Source organism: Channa argus, chromosome 4 (assembly GCF_033026475.1).
Source record: "Channa argus isolate prfri chromosome 4, Channa argus male v1.0, whole genome shotgun sequence".
NCBI lineage: Eukaryota > Metazoa > Chordata > Actinopteri > Anabantiformes > Channidae > Channa > Channa argus.
In genome coordinates, this window is record NC_090200.1 from 29,861,243 (window position 1) to 29,877,708 (window position 16,466).

Here is a 16,466-nt window from a genome sequence, read left to right on the forward strand (position 1 = left end):
TGTTTTATGTCTGTCTGAGGAATCTTATAAAGGGACATTTGGTGTGTAAAACCAAACTGGAACCTTCCTCAGCAGCTGATACTGTGCAGTCGTAGCTCTACCACTCTGCTTAGTTCTTCCACCATTTCTCCTCCACATTGAAACAAATATTGCAGCAGAACCAGCATCTGGGGGGACTGGTGGATGACCGCTCTACCTCCTGCACTACAGTCCAAACTGTGTGCACATTATGAGAGCTAACTACAGTTGTTTATCAGTATCTCTTCACATGTAGATTTTTTTTTAAAAAGTGTGTCTTATTAGATGTGTTGTCTGACCTTGATTTAAAATACCAGGTCTATTTTTACATATATCCTATGGTTTTTGTAGTTTTCCTATCAAAAGTAATGTTTTAGTTAGTGTAGGGCATTAAGAACACAACACGTCTACTCATCACTTAAGATACCTAAGCTTTAAATATATTAATGTTTTATGATTCAGTTGGACAGACAGAAGTCATGTGTGAGGAAGAAGGGGAGCAGCTGGGTCAAACAGCACCATCATCAATATGCAGACACACAGGCACACACACATGAATGCACACACTGTGACTCAGTGGTGCTTACACATATGGCTCACAGCATCACAGCAAGTCTGCGGGGGCTATCCACAGAGAATACACGCTCGCCACACAAGCACGCGCATACACACACAGACACTGACACACACACACACACACACACAACAGCCTGTCAGCCACTACTTTAAAGTGCAAACTTACCCAACCACAACATAGACCTAAATTATTAAGAATTGTAGTTTTTCACTCATCCTCCTCTACACACAAACGCAGTGCACTGTCCATGGCATAAAATTGCAAGGCTTTTAAACTTTACTATATCTTATTGACATCACATGTACCCTTTTGTGTCATATTAGATACTCCTGGAGCATCACTAAGGTGTCTTGTCTCATAGTATATAAAGTGAGTTTTTCACTTTATATTCTACATTCTTGCTTTAACCCTCAAAAAGTGAAGCAAGGGGTTTCCATTGTATTTGCCTAAATGTCTTGCGTGTTGATTACTAATGCAAACAGATACCTTAAGTGTCAGTATGTAATGCAAAAGGACTGAGAATAGGCAAATGTTACCCGTCATCAAGACAGAGGAAGGGTACACACTGGACAGGTCACCAATCACAGGGCCACATTATTATTTAAACTTACAGGCAGCTTTTTAGTCAGTTAACCTAACATGAACGCCTTTAGATTGTAGGAGCAGACATGGAGTACATAAAAAAAAATCAGACAGAACATTAAATCTCTAAAAACACTTCAATTCTTCTCGTGCACCTGGTGCCAGGTGCTCTTTAAAAGTCTCATCAAGTCTGAAAAAAGGGCTATTAATGTATAAAACATCTGATGTACTTTATATCTTAGTTACAAAAAGCTGTGAATTTTACCAGCAATATTACATATTCAGTCTAGAAAGACCTACAATGTATCTTCTGTGGGCAGACTGACCACTTCTAAAACCTTAGATCTAACACTTCACATCTTAAACATTATATCATTATATTTATATAAACTGTGTAAAACCCTGATGGAAAACTCCACTGGACCCAAGAAATAAATTCAGTTTAGGATTATCCACACTATCATTATAAGTATGAAGTAAGTAAATAAGTAAGTAAAGAATCCTCTGACTGACTGGCTGATGTCCAATAAAAGTAAACCTTGAATTTTTGGTTTGACATCAAATGGACAAATACATACCAGCAGTGACAATAGGAGGAAGTGTGTAATGTGTGTGCATGATACAAAAACATCCAATCAGGAACAATGAAAATATTCTCATCTGGTATTTCCAGATCATTCTTTCTTAATAAAGTTACTCTGCTGTATTTTCTCTTTCTTTCTTTCTTTCTTTCTTTCTTTCTTTCTTCACCTTACTTCTCCCCTCTTTTTTCTTTGCTTTCCTGTCTTACCTTGCCCAGTGGTTTGTTGTTGCTCCTCCTCTCTAGGGAGGGGGGCACCTGATACAGATCTTGCCCAACTCCTGTCCCCCCAGCTGGCAATGGTCCTTGGACTTGTCCAGGAACGACAGAAGGGGGCACCTGGTAGATGTCCTGCACAGGAGGCTGGTACTGGTTCTGTGCCAAAGCTGAGGCCTTGTTGGGAGGTCCTGGCTGGGCTTGTGAAGAGGGTACACCTGAGCCAGCAGGGATCTGATACTGACTCTGGGAACTTGGTTTGGGACCATGGGAGGGGGGCATCATGTAGACAGTGTCAGGGTTGGCCTGTGCAGGGCAGGGGATAGAGTAGGCTGGGTGCATGGACGTGTACTGAGCTGAGGACTTGTTCGCAAACTCAGAAGATGACAAAGCTGGTTTGGAGTAAGCGCTCTGAGAGGGGATTGATCGTTGGATCTGGGAGCTGGGACAGGAAGTAGTTGGATCTGGCATGGAAGTCGAGCTCTGTTGGTGCTGCTTGCTGTCATACATACCAACCAAAATTTTTAGACGGTTGCCAGGGACAATGCCTTGGCGACCATGGAGGGAGCAGAGCCACCAGCCATCCAATCCCTGTGTGTCACGCTCCAACACAGTCATGATGTCACCCTTGCGGAAGGACAGTTCATCTGGAGACTCTGCCACATTGTCAAACAGTGCTTTGGCCAAAACATTCTGTAGCAGAAGGAAAGACAGAAATATAAATACAGTGAGAATTCTCAACATGCTTGATGTTGACATCTACCGCCAAATGGAGCTCTACAAAACAAAACAACAATGAAACATTTAGTTCTGGTCTGGTTTGTCAGCCATCTGTCACTGTGTGGCTTGTTATTGTGTTAGACGAGAAGAACAAGTAAGAGAAAGTGCAGGAACACAAAATTTATTTATTGTGTGGTTTACGGGTCTTTAGTTTACAGTCTGTGCCAGTAGAACTTAAATACAGTGGGTGGACATACATTGTCTCTTCCTTCCAACCCTGTGCTAGTAGAGCATATGAAGAACAACAAGAACTGTTTCTCAAATATCCTAAATCCTGAGATTTTAGGGCTTATTTGAAGAAGGACAAGAGGTTTTATGACCGATTCCCCAGCTTGTCTCCAACATGTAACAGAATATGTGGGAGGGGCTCCAATCCATAATCCATGTCTTCACAGACCAAAATGTTCTAATTTGTCAAAATAAATGTTGTAAATAATTTACCATGTTTTCTAATATTAAGGTTTTGATATTTTATAGCACCAAGATATTTAAAGTCCGTAACTTTTTAAATCTCTTCACCCCTGATGAAAAGATCTACATTATGGGGCTGGCGACTAATTTTTAAAAAGAACACAACATTCAACTTGTCATGTTCAAACCAAGACATGGCTGATTAAGCCATTGTGATGTCTTTTAAGCAGCTAGCTCAGGTGTTTTTGCATCTGTGTATACAACATCTGCAATTTTATCTTCAAATCTAAGAAATCTGCAACATAGGAGCTGTAGCTTGTAGCATATTGTAGTTCTGTTACATGCTGTAACGTGATTGGCCATACAGCCAACAACAGGGCAAAGTACAAGAACAGCACACTGCTCTTACTTTTTGACCATGAATCTAGTCTGGACCCACCAACATAAAACCAAAAATAAACATTGTAAAACAGCATTTACTTACAGCATATCTGTAGGCATAGTGACCAGAGCGGGATTAATATTGCATTGGAATAATATCTTTTCACACATTCATATATTGTTTATGGCTCACACATCAACAGCAAACATACATACAGCAAACACAGCAACAGTAACACATACTAAGATTGTCAAGTTTCGTATTTTGCAGATGTGTGGAAAGCCAGCATGCACACAGAAACACCTCCGCTCAGTCTGTCTTTGAAACTAAGCCAGTATTTGCGGTCTAAGTCTGCCCTTGGCCTGCTCTCCTTCCTCTCTGTGTACCACCCCAACTATCACAGACTGGTACAGACTGCTGTGGCCCCATGCCAACTCCACACTACTATGCACACCCACCTAAGCACAAAGCAACTAAAGAAGTTATGTTATTGGCTTCCAGATTTATAGCTGCACTTCTCTTTCCTGTTCATGGCTCAGAGTGGGCTGGGAATGAGATAGGGAAAGATACCAGAATATACTCACTTCATCAAATGTATTCCCTGACTTTGTTAATGTAGGTGCAAATGAAAATAATAAAAAAAAAAAAAACAATTGCAGACACTCGACAACTATGAGCATGTAGAGCTGGACATTCTGCAAGATGTGACAGGAAGAGAAAGCAGAGGACCTTTGACCGTATATATAAAAACTGTAAACTCTAGAGCATTAGCTTATCATTTTCCTTCACCTCTTGCTCACCACCAATGGTTTATAAATAATTATGGCTGCCACATAACAACCTGAAGACCAATCCTTGAGCAGGATTCAGTAGAGACCAGCTCTATACGACATTACATTGTTTACAGACTAACCCCAGCCACTGGGATGGAGAGTTATTTCCTCTTATGCAGTGGCAGAATGTATCTGCTGGTTGCCTGTTGGCTGTATTGTACTTCTTTTGCCAATCAGCCTCCAGTGAGTCAGCTACCAGCTGGCAGGCATCACTGGTTGAACATGTTCAATGCATATAAACCAAATCAAAACCCAAGAAATTACTCATAGCTGAGTTGACAGTGAATGACATTTTTAAAGCACTTTTCTACCTATTGGTACACTGTTTCTCATTCAATTCGCACTCACAATCACACCCACTCACACACCGATGGGGGAGCTGCTATGCAGCTGGCCAACACTCACCAGGAGCAATTAAGTTTGGGTTCAGGGTATTGCTCAAGGACACTTTAACATATGACATGTATTTTTTTCTATTTTTAGGTCATGGACAGATGTGTAATTTTTATGTTTAATGTTTTAATTGCAAAAAAATCAAAAAAGATGCTGCTGGACCAGTAGCACACATTTTACAGCAATGCAATTTTGTCATCATCAGTGTTAGTTTGTGTGTGTGTGTGTGTGTGTGTTTGTGTGTGTGTGTGCGCATGTGTGTGTGTGTGTGTGTGTTTGTTTGAATGGGTGAAGGAGAATAAACATTGCAAAGCGCTTTGTTCGATAAGGGAGAAGCGCACTAAGTGCAGACCATTTACAATTTATAATAAGCCACTTTATTATAGGGTGCAATTATAGTTCCACAATGCTGTCTCTAACACTCCCTTCTCTTTTTACTCCCATTCTGTCCAAGTCGTGCGTCAGGAATCTTAATTTGTGTGCTGTGTCGCATAACAACCACAAGAGGTGGGTTACTGTGACGTGGACACACTCAGTGCTATATTGGTACATGCCTGAGCTAGCTTCCCTCTCCCTGCTGCATGTGCACCCTCTGCAGAGCTGCTGGCCACTGGTTTCTTGTGTGAGTGCTGAGTGGAGGATGAATGCACTTCTCTGTCTGTTCCCTGTTCTTTCTCTCACTAAGTCTCTACAGACTAATGAACACAGCTCTGAGGCCACACTGGGGTCACTCTTTCTCTCACACAGATATGTGCACGCACACAGACACACACACTACACCATTAGAGCAACACATGAAGTCAGTATTTTAATTTTATATTCTAAATTCTAAAATACACAGACTAGAAAATAAACAGACTTGGATACTGGGACAACGTACACTTTAATTTTTTAACACGCACACACACAACAAACACACACACACACCACACACACACACACACACACACACAAAAGAATTCCCCCTCTCTACTTCCATGCCAGTGTCGAAAGAAACAGGAAGTGCACTGAGGATGACTCACGCACCGTCCTGATTGGATAATGAGTCAGTGGCTTGACATTCACATCTCAGATTCACCATGAAAAGCTTCTGATGTTCTCTGTGTTTGTGATTGTGGATTACTGATAGATTTGTTCAATCAAACATTTGGCCAATTTGTCTTACCTCTAAGTGATTTATTTGAATACATCACCTAAACAACTACGTCACTCTTGATAAATGAGGTTCCTCAGGAAAGCAAGAGTTTACAACTACAAACAGGTGTGAATTGGCTTATACAAGTAGCAGACAGCTTACCTTGAAAACATGGCTCACAGATTTTAATTGTATAATACTAGTTTCGTTGTGTATGTGTATGCGTGTGTTGTAGACTGACAGTGCTGTGACAGAAAGACAGGCAGGCAGACACTACAGAGCTCTTCCACACAGGGTGGACTGTCTGAGTTTTAAAAAAGCAGTGGAAAGCAACTTATTAATACTTCTAGGGCACTTTCTGTTAATTGCAGCTTTGGTCAGACTAAAATGAAGCCATATTTATCTGTGTAAGTATCATTTCTCTGTCATGCATACACTCCACTGCAGTATTTTCCCTTTCTGCAGTCTTTGCCCTGCACATGTGCCAATGCGCAAAAAAATCACATTCACATTTCTTAATTCTCCTGCCCTGATTAGAGTAGCTAGATTTGTGGTTTATATGACAGAAATCTGCTACTAGAGAAAATTGATTGTAACAGGGTTACTTAGGTGCATGTTAATACACTGCTTAATTAGCTACAGCTTTCTGTCTGCACAAATTGATAAAACTGATGGCCAGTAAGATATTGATGCTAGGTAAAGGTAAGAGAGTTGCCAAAAAACATCTTGGGAGCATGAGCAGCTGTAATCCAGATGGAAGGTGTTGGAAGATTTTACTCTGGACCAAAGTATCTGTTGGAACATCATATCAATACTGACTAATCAAAAAAGTAAAAAAAACCTTTAATTGTACTACCTAAAAGTTTGGTAAAGAACTTGATCAAGTTTAAAAAGGTGTATTATGATTACCATGATCAAACATCTTAGGATTTAAAAACAACATATTTCAAATTATGTGTAGCAGGGTGGTGGAGTAGTGCTGCTATCTCACAGCTAGAAGGTTGTGAGTACGTCCCTGACTAACCGTGGCCTTTCTGTTTGGAGTTTGAAGTTTCTCCCCGTGCTTACATGGGTTTCCTCCCACAGTCACAACATTCATGTTAGGTTCATTAGTGACTCTAAATTGCCTGTAGGTCTAAGTGTCTGTGTATGTCTCTTTCTGTTGGCCGTGAGATAGACTGGAGACCTGTCCTGCCCTATGACAGCTGGGATAAATGGTAAATGGTCTGCACTTACATAGAGCTTTTCTACCTAATGGCACTCAAAACGCTTCACACTGCTTCTAATTCTTCCATTCACACTCACAATCATGGTAATAATATGGCCCTGAATCTCTAAAAAATCAAAGCATTTGTTTAACTCATTTCTTTATCAAACAATTCCGTGTATTTTATATAGGGTTTTTGTATGGCTTACTTTTTAAAAGAAAAAATGTATAACCTCTATGTCTCTTGATGTAAGGTATTAAAAAGTATCTGTGGTATTAATACTAAAAACATCAGCTATCACATTGGCACTAACACTGAAAACATAAACAAGTCTTGGCTAAGCAATGTCTTCTTTTACCAAGCAGTTTCAGAACATGTGTCGACATTAAGCCCACATTCAGTATGTTGGCAGTATGTTCCATATCTGAATATGTTGTTGCAACAAACAAAGGTAACTGTGGGAATCATAGCAACGAGGGGGTAGACATTAGAGAAGGAGAGGGAGAGCTGAGCAGACACGTGGGGCTGTGACATTTCCATTTGCTTCCTCTCTGCGCTCAGTTCTCGTAGCTCTTAGTAAATTCTGCGCTTGCGACATATTTCTAGAGTTGCTGATGAATTTCCACACCTGGACATCTGAGCAACAATGGCAATGTGGAAATTAAGGTTTGATAAATTTAGTGGATAACTACCAATATAACAGGTTCCATTAGCTGTTTGTGAAGCTGGTATGAGTCACAAGTCACAAGAAGTGCAGTATTTTCAATGTCAGTTCATGTCATGATGACACTATACCGCATCCAGGATGTGTTTTTGTGGGACTCCAATACCAGCTGAAACTACTGTCCAAAAACAGCAGCCTGAATAGTTGTAATCATTGTTATAAAATGATGTATTGTACTGGGCTAAATACAGTTTTTAAGGTTTTATTTAAACATTATTATTCACCCTAGGCTACACTATATGGTAGTTCCTATGAAAGGCATCACAAAGCTCAAGTCAAAGTGTCTCTTGCTCTAAAGGTTTGTTTCAGGATTGGTCTGAGAGTGGTTTGCTGGAACACAGAAAAAAGAAATAGAAAACAATGTGGTCCAATGGTCTGGTATGTGGCAAAGGCCAGATCCAGGACTTAATTTACATTTTGTTTTATTTTAGCATAAATTTTAGCATAAATTTTAGCATAATTAATGTTAACTATTTCAGGTATGTTTTACATGAATGTATTTAACACTATGTCCTCCACTTAGGCCATTTTAAATCAAAGTGCATGTACAGTGACACATTTTCAAAGAAGGCAGAAGAAAGGTAAGCGAGTTGCCAAAAAATATCTTAGGAGCATGAGCATCTGTGATCCAGATGGAAGATGTAAGGGGATTTTGTTGGACCATCAGGTCAATACAGACAAATCAAAATAGTAAAAATGTTTTTTATTGTACTAACTAACAGTTTGGTAAAGAAGTTGATCAAGTTTACAAGGGTGTATTGTGTAAATACTAAGACCAGAGTTTGAGCCTTTAATAAGCAGTGTGTAAGACTGGAAGCCCTCAAAGATCCTCATCCTCTAATCAGCGTGAGAAAGCCATCAAGTAGACACTTGTACATCCTATACAGAGTGTGGAGAAATAAGAACTCAGTGGAAGCTAATCACATTACCTAGACAAAGATAAATCCCCAAGGCAACAGGCCCCCATAGCATAATAATACCGTGGTGACTATTGCCAAGACAACCAGCTGCCACCAAGCAGCACCAAAACTTGTTAGAGAGATGATGGAAGAAGAAAAAGAGCAGACGATTAATTAAAGAAGATGTAACAACAAACAAAGTAACTTACAGGGCAAGGTTAAGTGAAGCACTGAGACCTCTCTCATCATGATTTCACATCAAAAACTAATTAGCCTCTTTAAAATGTTTAGGAACTTACAAAGACTGTCTAAAGCAGTGTGTTCTACGTAAACTGGTGCATTCTGGTGTTTTTCTGCCAGCATGGCAGCAGGTTAAGGCTTGACTGCAGTGTTTGGTCTTCTGCTCAGTATGGGGTTGTGTGTTCAGCTTTATCTTCTATGATGAGTTGTCTATATTAGAAACACATGATGAGCCTATCATCAAACCTTCAAGACTGGGTGTAAACCCAACTTTCTTTCCCAGAAATGGTTACGTGCCATTAAATGACCTACATTATTTTAGTTGTTTACCAGCATTTTAATAATTGTTTCAGCCATTTCAACTTCAAGTCACTATTTTTATAAATTTGCCTATTGGCTATATGTTCATTATGAGGAATGACGTAATTCACACAATGTCTATGTTTGACAACTCCAAGTGATTATTCATTTTCACATGTAATATGGGATAGCGACCTTCTGTGTTTTCCCTATACTTGTGTGGATTTCCTCCAGGTATTTCAGTTTCCTCCCACAGTCCAAAGACTTGCATGTTAGGTTAATTGCCTGTAGGTATAGATGTAAGTGTGAATAGTTGGCTGTCTGCGTATGTCTCTCTGTGTTGGCCCTAAGATAGACTGAAGACCTGTCCAGGGTGGAGTCTTTTGCCTCTCATATGTGCTGACAGCTGGGATAGGCTGCAGCCCCTGTGACCGAGACAGGATGAGCAGTTTGAGACAATGGATGGAAAGGCATGTCAAATACAAAGGGTTTTAGTGCCTTTATTTCTCTATTGTATATGATTGTAAATGGCATATGCTGTAAAAACTGTAATTGTCCACAAATCTTTCTGAACATTTAGCAACTCTCTCTCCTCAAGAGAAAAGCAAAAAGCAAAAAGTAGAAAAATGAGATGTCCACTGAGTAGAAAGTAATGTGAACAGCTGGTGGAGCGAGCTCACCATAGACAGGTTGCTCCTCTGTGTGGAGTGTGTGTGTGTGTGTGTGTGTGTGTGTGTGTGTGTATGTGGCTTTTCACCACTTTTCACCACCACAAGAAGGCCCCTTATGTCACTCCCTTGTGTATCTCTTTTCATTTATTCTATCCATCCTGCATTTCTGCAGCAGTCACAGTACAATTCTGCTCTCCTCTCTCATGTTTGTGCTCTGTTCTGTCCATGCTTCTGCTTTCCTGCAGAAAGGCAAACAGCTCTGTCTAGGATGAGCTGGAGTTTGGCAGAGTAATGCAGGACTTATAGGCTAGGCTGAGGTGAAGAAGTCTGAGTCAGTATCAATTTGACACGACTTGCCGGATAATCATCTCAATTACAGTCAAGCCCATAAATGTGGCGCGAAATGTCCAAACAATTAGACATGCTAGTCTTTTTGTTAGGACTCATAAGGCCTCCTTGATACAGGTACAATTACAGTATCCCAGTTGTGTACGCTATTACTCTTTTTGCAAGTGTCTGGTTCAGAGCTGGGGTCTAATTTCCAACAAAGTTAGTGTTTCTACAGCGAGAGAACAGGTTCCAGAATGGCAGATATCTAACTAAAGCCAAATCTTACATTCAGTGTTGATGAGAATCCAAACTCGTTAATAATTCAATTTCTTATAAAGCGTAATCCATACTCATAGCACTGATGACAAGCAGCATAACCTTGTTTAGACTCACAACACTTGTAAAGAGACGATGCAGTGTTTGTTATGGGGTTTCACATTAGCACTGCTGTAAAAGCAGAAGTCTAGCCTAAATTGTTGGACCGAGACAGAATTGTTGACCATCATCATCATTCTGCAGACGCAAACTAAAAAAAAAAATGCAGCTCAGAAAGACAGGCTGCAGGACAAACAGTGTGTTTTGAGTGAACAGTGTAAACTAAGTTTGTATTGATTTGGTAAGCGGCATCACTCTGCCTCAATTACTACCAAGGTCAGTGAAATCCTGTAACTGACCTGTTTGCCTACAAAGCTTTCTCCAAAATGTCAACCATTAAATCCTTGACTTGTTCTATATGAGTCATACAAATTTACTTTTCCCGAATCTAATCATATTTCAATACTGCTTGTACAGTCAAGGGCAGCTCCTGTACAACGGCAATCTATTTATTAACCCTTAACCCTCTCCCTATACTGGAGATGGAAAATAATCATTAGGCAACAAGCAGTGTGCAGATCCCAGAGCTGAGACACAGCCCATATGAACAAACCGAAGGGCATAGAAGGATAGAAGGGTACTGTAGGTACTAACATGGATGGATTATGACAAAATGGGCCCCTTTGCACAGAGACATAAAAGCTCCTCCTCCTCCTACAAAGGTGTTCCCAGAGTTCAAAGAGAGAGAAACTAAACACATAGTTTACTATCACTGTGTGTCTCATCTTTGGGTCAATGTAATGTGTGTGTAATGTGTGTTTTTTGTCTCTCTGTGTTTATTATTTTGTTTCATCAGCATTGGTTACATTTTTTTATAGACTTTAAAACAAAAAATAGTAACCAGGAGTTTCCCCAGCTCTTGGACCCCTAAGGCTGTGTCCAGTAAGACGTATTTATTAGTACATTATGTGAATGTGCATCCTCAAAATGACATTATGTATATTGTTATTTAGATCTTACTAACAGGAGTTAAATAGAGTAGTTACATACACAATATACACATATTTTTATGCTGAACAAACACACATATAATATAAACTTAATAATAATTGAAAAGGTTTTACAATTGTAGTAAAACCTGTTAACTAATTTGCTATATTTACTACACTCATTTCTAAATGTGTCACTGCCCTTTGGTGCCATGTCGCATTCTCGCCGCCCTATTAAAAAAATGTCTAGACCCTACACATAAGATAAGCAGCAACCAGAAAATGTTTGATATTTTTACTTAATTATAAGAGTTTTACATGGATTTATTTGAAAAATTTTAGGTTTTTCTAATTAACATCCACTTCCTTTTTGCACGTAAGCATTTTCACATTATACATAATGCATAAGAAATGGTAAATGGTCTGCACTTATATAGCACTTTTCTACCTCTTACTGCTTCTCATTCACTCTAACGCACATACACTCAAACACTGATAGGGGAGTTGCTATGCAGCTGGCCAACACTTGGGGCAACTAAGTTGGGGTTCAGTGTCTGGCTCAAGGACAGTGGCCGGAGGAGCCAGGGATCAAACCAACAACTCTGGGATTGATGGACCACTCCTGCACCATAGTTGCCAGCGCATCATTGTATGTTTGTAGTCATTTGAACCTGCTATATATTTTTTTTAACCCTCCACAGTTTCTACCGGGTTAGGACCGGCACTTCGCAGCTGGGGATGGGAATGGGCTGTTGGGGGTTCAGTATCTTGCCCAGAGACACTTCGACAACTACTTGGGACCGGGAATGTACTGACTCTGTGGTCTGTGAAAGACTGCCTTACCAACTGAGCTACAGTCTCTGTCTCACTTATTGCTGAGGCAAGCCTTGGCCTGTCTCATGCCTCTTCTGTCTCTCTGTTTCTCACACGCACACACGCACAAACAAACAAATAAAGCAGAGCAATCCTGCTTTTCCTTGCAATCTTTGTTTTTCTCTGCCCTCTTGCTCTATCTCTCCCCACGTCTATTTATTTCTTACCTCTTTTCGTGTCTTGGCACGTCAGACACTACTTGGAAAATAGTTGTGTATGCACGGCTGATTTGTACAACAGCAGAAAGAATTCTCCGCCAAGTCAAGTATCTAGGAGACAGGGCCTGGTGCAGAACACCAGAGTTTACATGTTTACAGACCCACAGTGCCTCCATACATCAATCGTCTTATCTTATAATAGTATGCACTCTCCACTTTAGGGCAGCAGTAATGTGCAAAACTATGGTGTAATTTATGTGGGTGGGAGTTCAGACCGTTCAGTGATCCAAATGCTTGACTAAAATATTCTTCTCAAAGAAAACTGGTTTCTTCAGATCTCAAGAACCCTAAAAACCTTAATGATACTCCATGAGTCTAATTTACCCATGCAGATCACTGGGACCTTCTGTATAATTCAAAGTTTGAACAGTGGGTCTGAATTGTAGGAGGACTTCTTCCTGTCCTTCTACAACATAGTCAAAATGTTATTCTCATGGGAATCTTTATCCTTAATGTTCTTAAGGAGTTGGTCTTTTCTAAATGGTCCCAGGGGGCATCTAATGCTATTTTCTGAGGTACACTCTCAAAACCATTAATTTGCAGGGTGCAACTTATAAATACTGTATTTCAAATGCTAGATATGCATGTTGCAATTGATCGTTGTTTACACACTTTGATGCTACAAAACTGTTCTGTTAAGTGCTAGTTATGGCTGCTGCTTTAGGGAGTGATGATCCCAGTTGAAGAATTTCTGCCCTCAGGCTATGACCAACTACAGACACAACAGCAGGGATTGTTTAGCCTCAAGCACGGGACAAACTCACATAGGTTGCTTAACTTGTTGACAGATAATTGTGGTAGGAATACCTGCCACAGATTCACACACACTTGGCTGGTTTAAAGCATTTCCACTTTGTACACAACAGTGAGAAATGGAGGGTGGAGGAATCAAAACATGCTGCACATATAATAGTGACTACTCAGATTTGATTGATACATTTCTTTATTTCACAATTCAAACAAAATTTGTTACCTAAACCCTTACTTTCTATAATGTAAGACATCTACATCTGTCTCATTTAGGTAGCTTGACATTTTGTGGTCATATTTCAGGCCTGGTTCTCAGCTGAGTAACTATCTAAGATTGTAGAAACTTGACAGCCCTATTCAATACTCTCCATTACAAAGACCTGATTGGTCCACTGTTCCTCCAGTTGGCTGTTATTGGGCACAGCCCCAGATTTATTTCAGATGTTTTGCGAGACTCTCGTTTTCTTAGCTGCTTATCTATGAATTTTCTTAGGTTCCATTTACAAAGCATAGGTATAGCTTTTTGAGAACTGAGGACCATGGCTGTGACCCAGCATCTTCAGAAACTGGAATGTGCAATACACAACAGCACCCCATGTCTATGTTTAAGGGCTTTACTAACCTGCACTTACACAGGTGGCAAAGACTTGAGCTAAACCTGCCACCACAGAGTCACTGTATGTGTGTCAGAGAGAGATTACAGTCCATGGTTCTCAGTCCAAAATAGACCTTATCGTTACACTGGAATCAAAACACACAGGCTCAGAAACACTGTGGCATGAAGTGAACATGAAAAGCTTCAAAGCATTACAATTTTTACTGCCACATTGCTACGGAAAGGCCAGGAAAAAGAAAAAAAATCAAGGTGTTTCAAAAGCGCAGAGGCATAAATCTCTACACTAGTGAACTGTGACACTTTGATCACTCACATAAATCTCTTGAGAAAGCTGAGGCTGAGGCTGCAGTGTTCACTCTATGATTCACACATCTAGTGATTCATGGCATGTTATTTGACTGTTAATTGTATTTTCCTGTACTGAGAAGAACTCAGGACAAAAACTACTAGTACATACTGTAAGCAAGAGCATAAGTAAAGCAGAATATAAACACAGGCCCTATATAACCAGCAAGAAATCACTTAGTAGTAGTGTTTTAACCATGTTAAAAAGGGTCCTCTATACTTCCTGTGGAGAATTGCACATGGAATTGAGTTTTCCAGGTGTGAGTATGCACCATCCGCAACTATATGTTCGTACTCGCACAAGCCCCATTCTTGTTCACATTGTTATTCTTCAACACTGTAGTGGAAGCTGTGGACCTGCCTACAGCAGCACACAAAGTTTAGGTATGAAAACATTGTATAGTGTGTTTCTTGATAGCTAATTGCATTTGTTTTGTTTTTGGTCTTTATATATATGTTGTATAGCTTATTATCAATGTGTTGGAAAAAGGTAGTTGGGTCAAGGTGTCCTCTGACCAATGAGCAACTTATTAAGGTAAGACATAGATGCAAGTTCCTTCATTTGTTATCTAGCAATTCTGGCTTTTTGCCAATAATTTTAAAAAAGGCAGAAAGGAAACATGGAAAGAAAGAGGGGGTATGATATGCAATAAAGGACCCAGGCTAGAGCTGAAATGTGGAATTTGCCATTATGTGTGATGCACTTAAGCAGGCTGTGCCAAATTCCTTTACATTACACCCTAAAACTCTCTCAACGCTGAACAGTTTAAATCACCGAAGCACACTTTTGCAGACTATCTCCAAAGATAGGAAAATAATAGAAGATTGAGGCATACCATATAAAATTTCAAATTATACTAATTCTTGCACTTTGATTCAGAGATGAGGGTGATTTGGGCTTTTGGAAAAAATGTTTATCACCATAACTGGTATGCCTCAGTAAACAACAGGAGAAGGTCTATTCTTTCAATGCTCCTTTAAATCTTAATGTGTCTTACAAAAATAGCATCACCTATGTCATAAATGACTGTGGTCACTTATCCTGCAAAATGCAGACTCAGGAGAGTCTTACTTCACTTCTGCATTTGGGAAATTCAACTTGGAGGATCGTATATGCCTGCCTTACGAACTAAACGAAAAACAAAAAAAACGCTAAAACATTTTATAGAAACCTGAATATACTTAATGTCCTGTTTCATTGCTGCCTTGGCTGTTGTTTTACAGGCTAAAGGCCATGTGGTGCAAGATGCTTAAAATCCGTCAGTCAATGCAGATAAATGCTTTTCCTGTTTTGTATATTAGCTGCCACATTGTAATTCACTGTGTTACTATACAAAACAGCAAAGTTCATGATAGAGTTTTACGTAACATGCAGCACACTACATTCTGTGAAGTCTGGGTCAGGTTGTACTGCTGCTAAAAGACAGGAACACAACACAAAGGCTCACATTGTTTTGTCTATGCTGTCTGTAGAAATTTCACAGACCTTTACACTAAACCTGCATGAAAAAATGATTAGTTCAAATTTGGGATTTCTCAAAACATGATCTATGAGAATGACACAACAAATAATGTCCTATTTTTGACTGCATCATATTCATAGCAATACATTCAATAAGTGTGGGGGCAAACCAAACTGACCATCAACATAATGGAGACAGATTTTGATCAGAAAAGGTGCAGTGTAATTGGTGAGGCTGGACTGAGACACATGGAAAACATTGTCCATTTCAACAGTTTCAAAAAACATTTTAGGTGCTCCATGCAGCCTCCCACAGCCACAAGGTATCTCATCAAAGGTGACTAAGTCTGCTGAGTCACATTAAAACTACTGCATGAGTCACATAAGACATCTAGTGCTTGTGTAGTGACACAAACTGTCCTGTTAAATCCGGATCAGGGGAAAACACAGTTTTAGGTCTCTACGTTTAGGACTTTGGTGACTAACTGCTGGTCTGGATGTTTTTCTGCTCCACTGTCTTACTGACTTATGACAATTGTGTGAGCTTTAACTCGTGTGAAGACGACTGTGTTTGGTGGTATGTTGGTGTGTGGTTATTAGATGAGGGTAGGCTACTAAT

General features: G+C 39.9%; 1 protein-coding gene across 3 annotated transcripts in view; it reads right to left on the reverse strand.

Annotated features, from left to right (window-relative positions):
* Positions 1 to 16,466, reverse strand: part of bcar1 (BCAR1 scaffold protein, Cas family member) — a 75,654-nt gene that overhangs the window by 18,609 nt on the left and 40,579 nt on the right. For all 3 annotated transcript variants that reach the window (XM_067500484.1, XM_067500485.1, XM_067500483.1), the window contains exon 2: positions 1,968 to 2,666. In XM_067500484.1, coding sequence (XP_067356585.1) covers positions 1,968 to 2,666 — 699 coding nt within the window. The remainder of the gene's footprint in view (positions 1 to 1,967; positions 2,667 to 16,466) is intronic.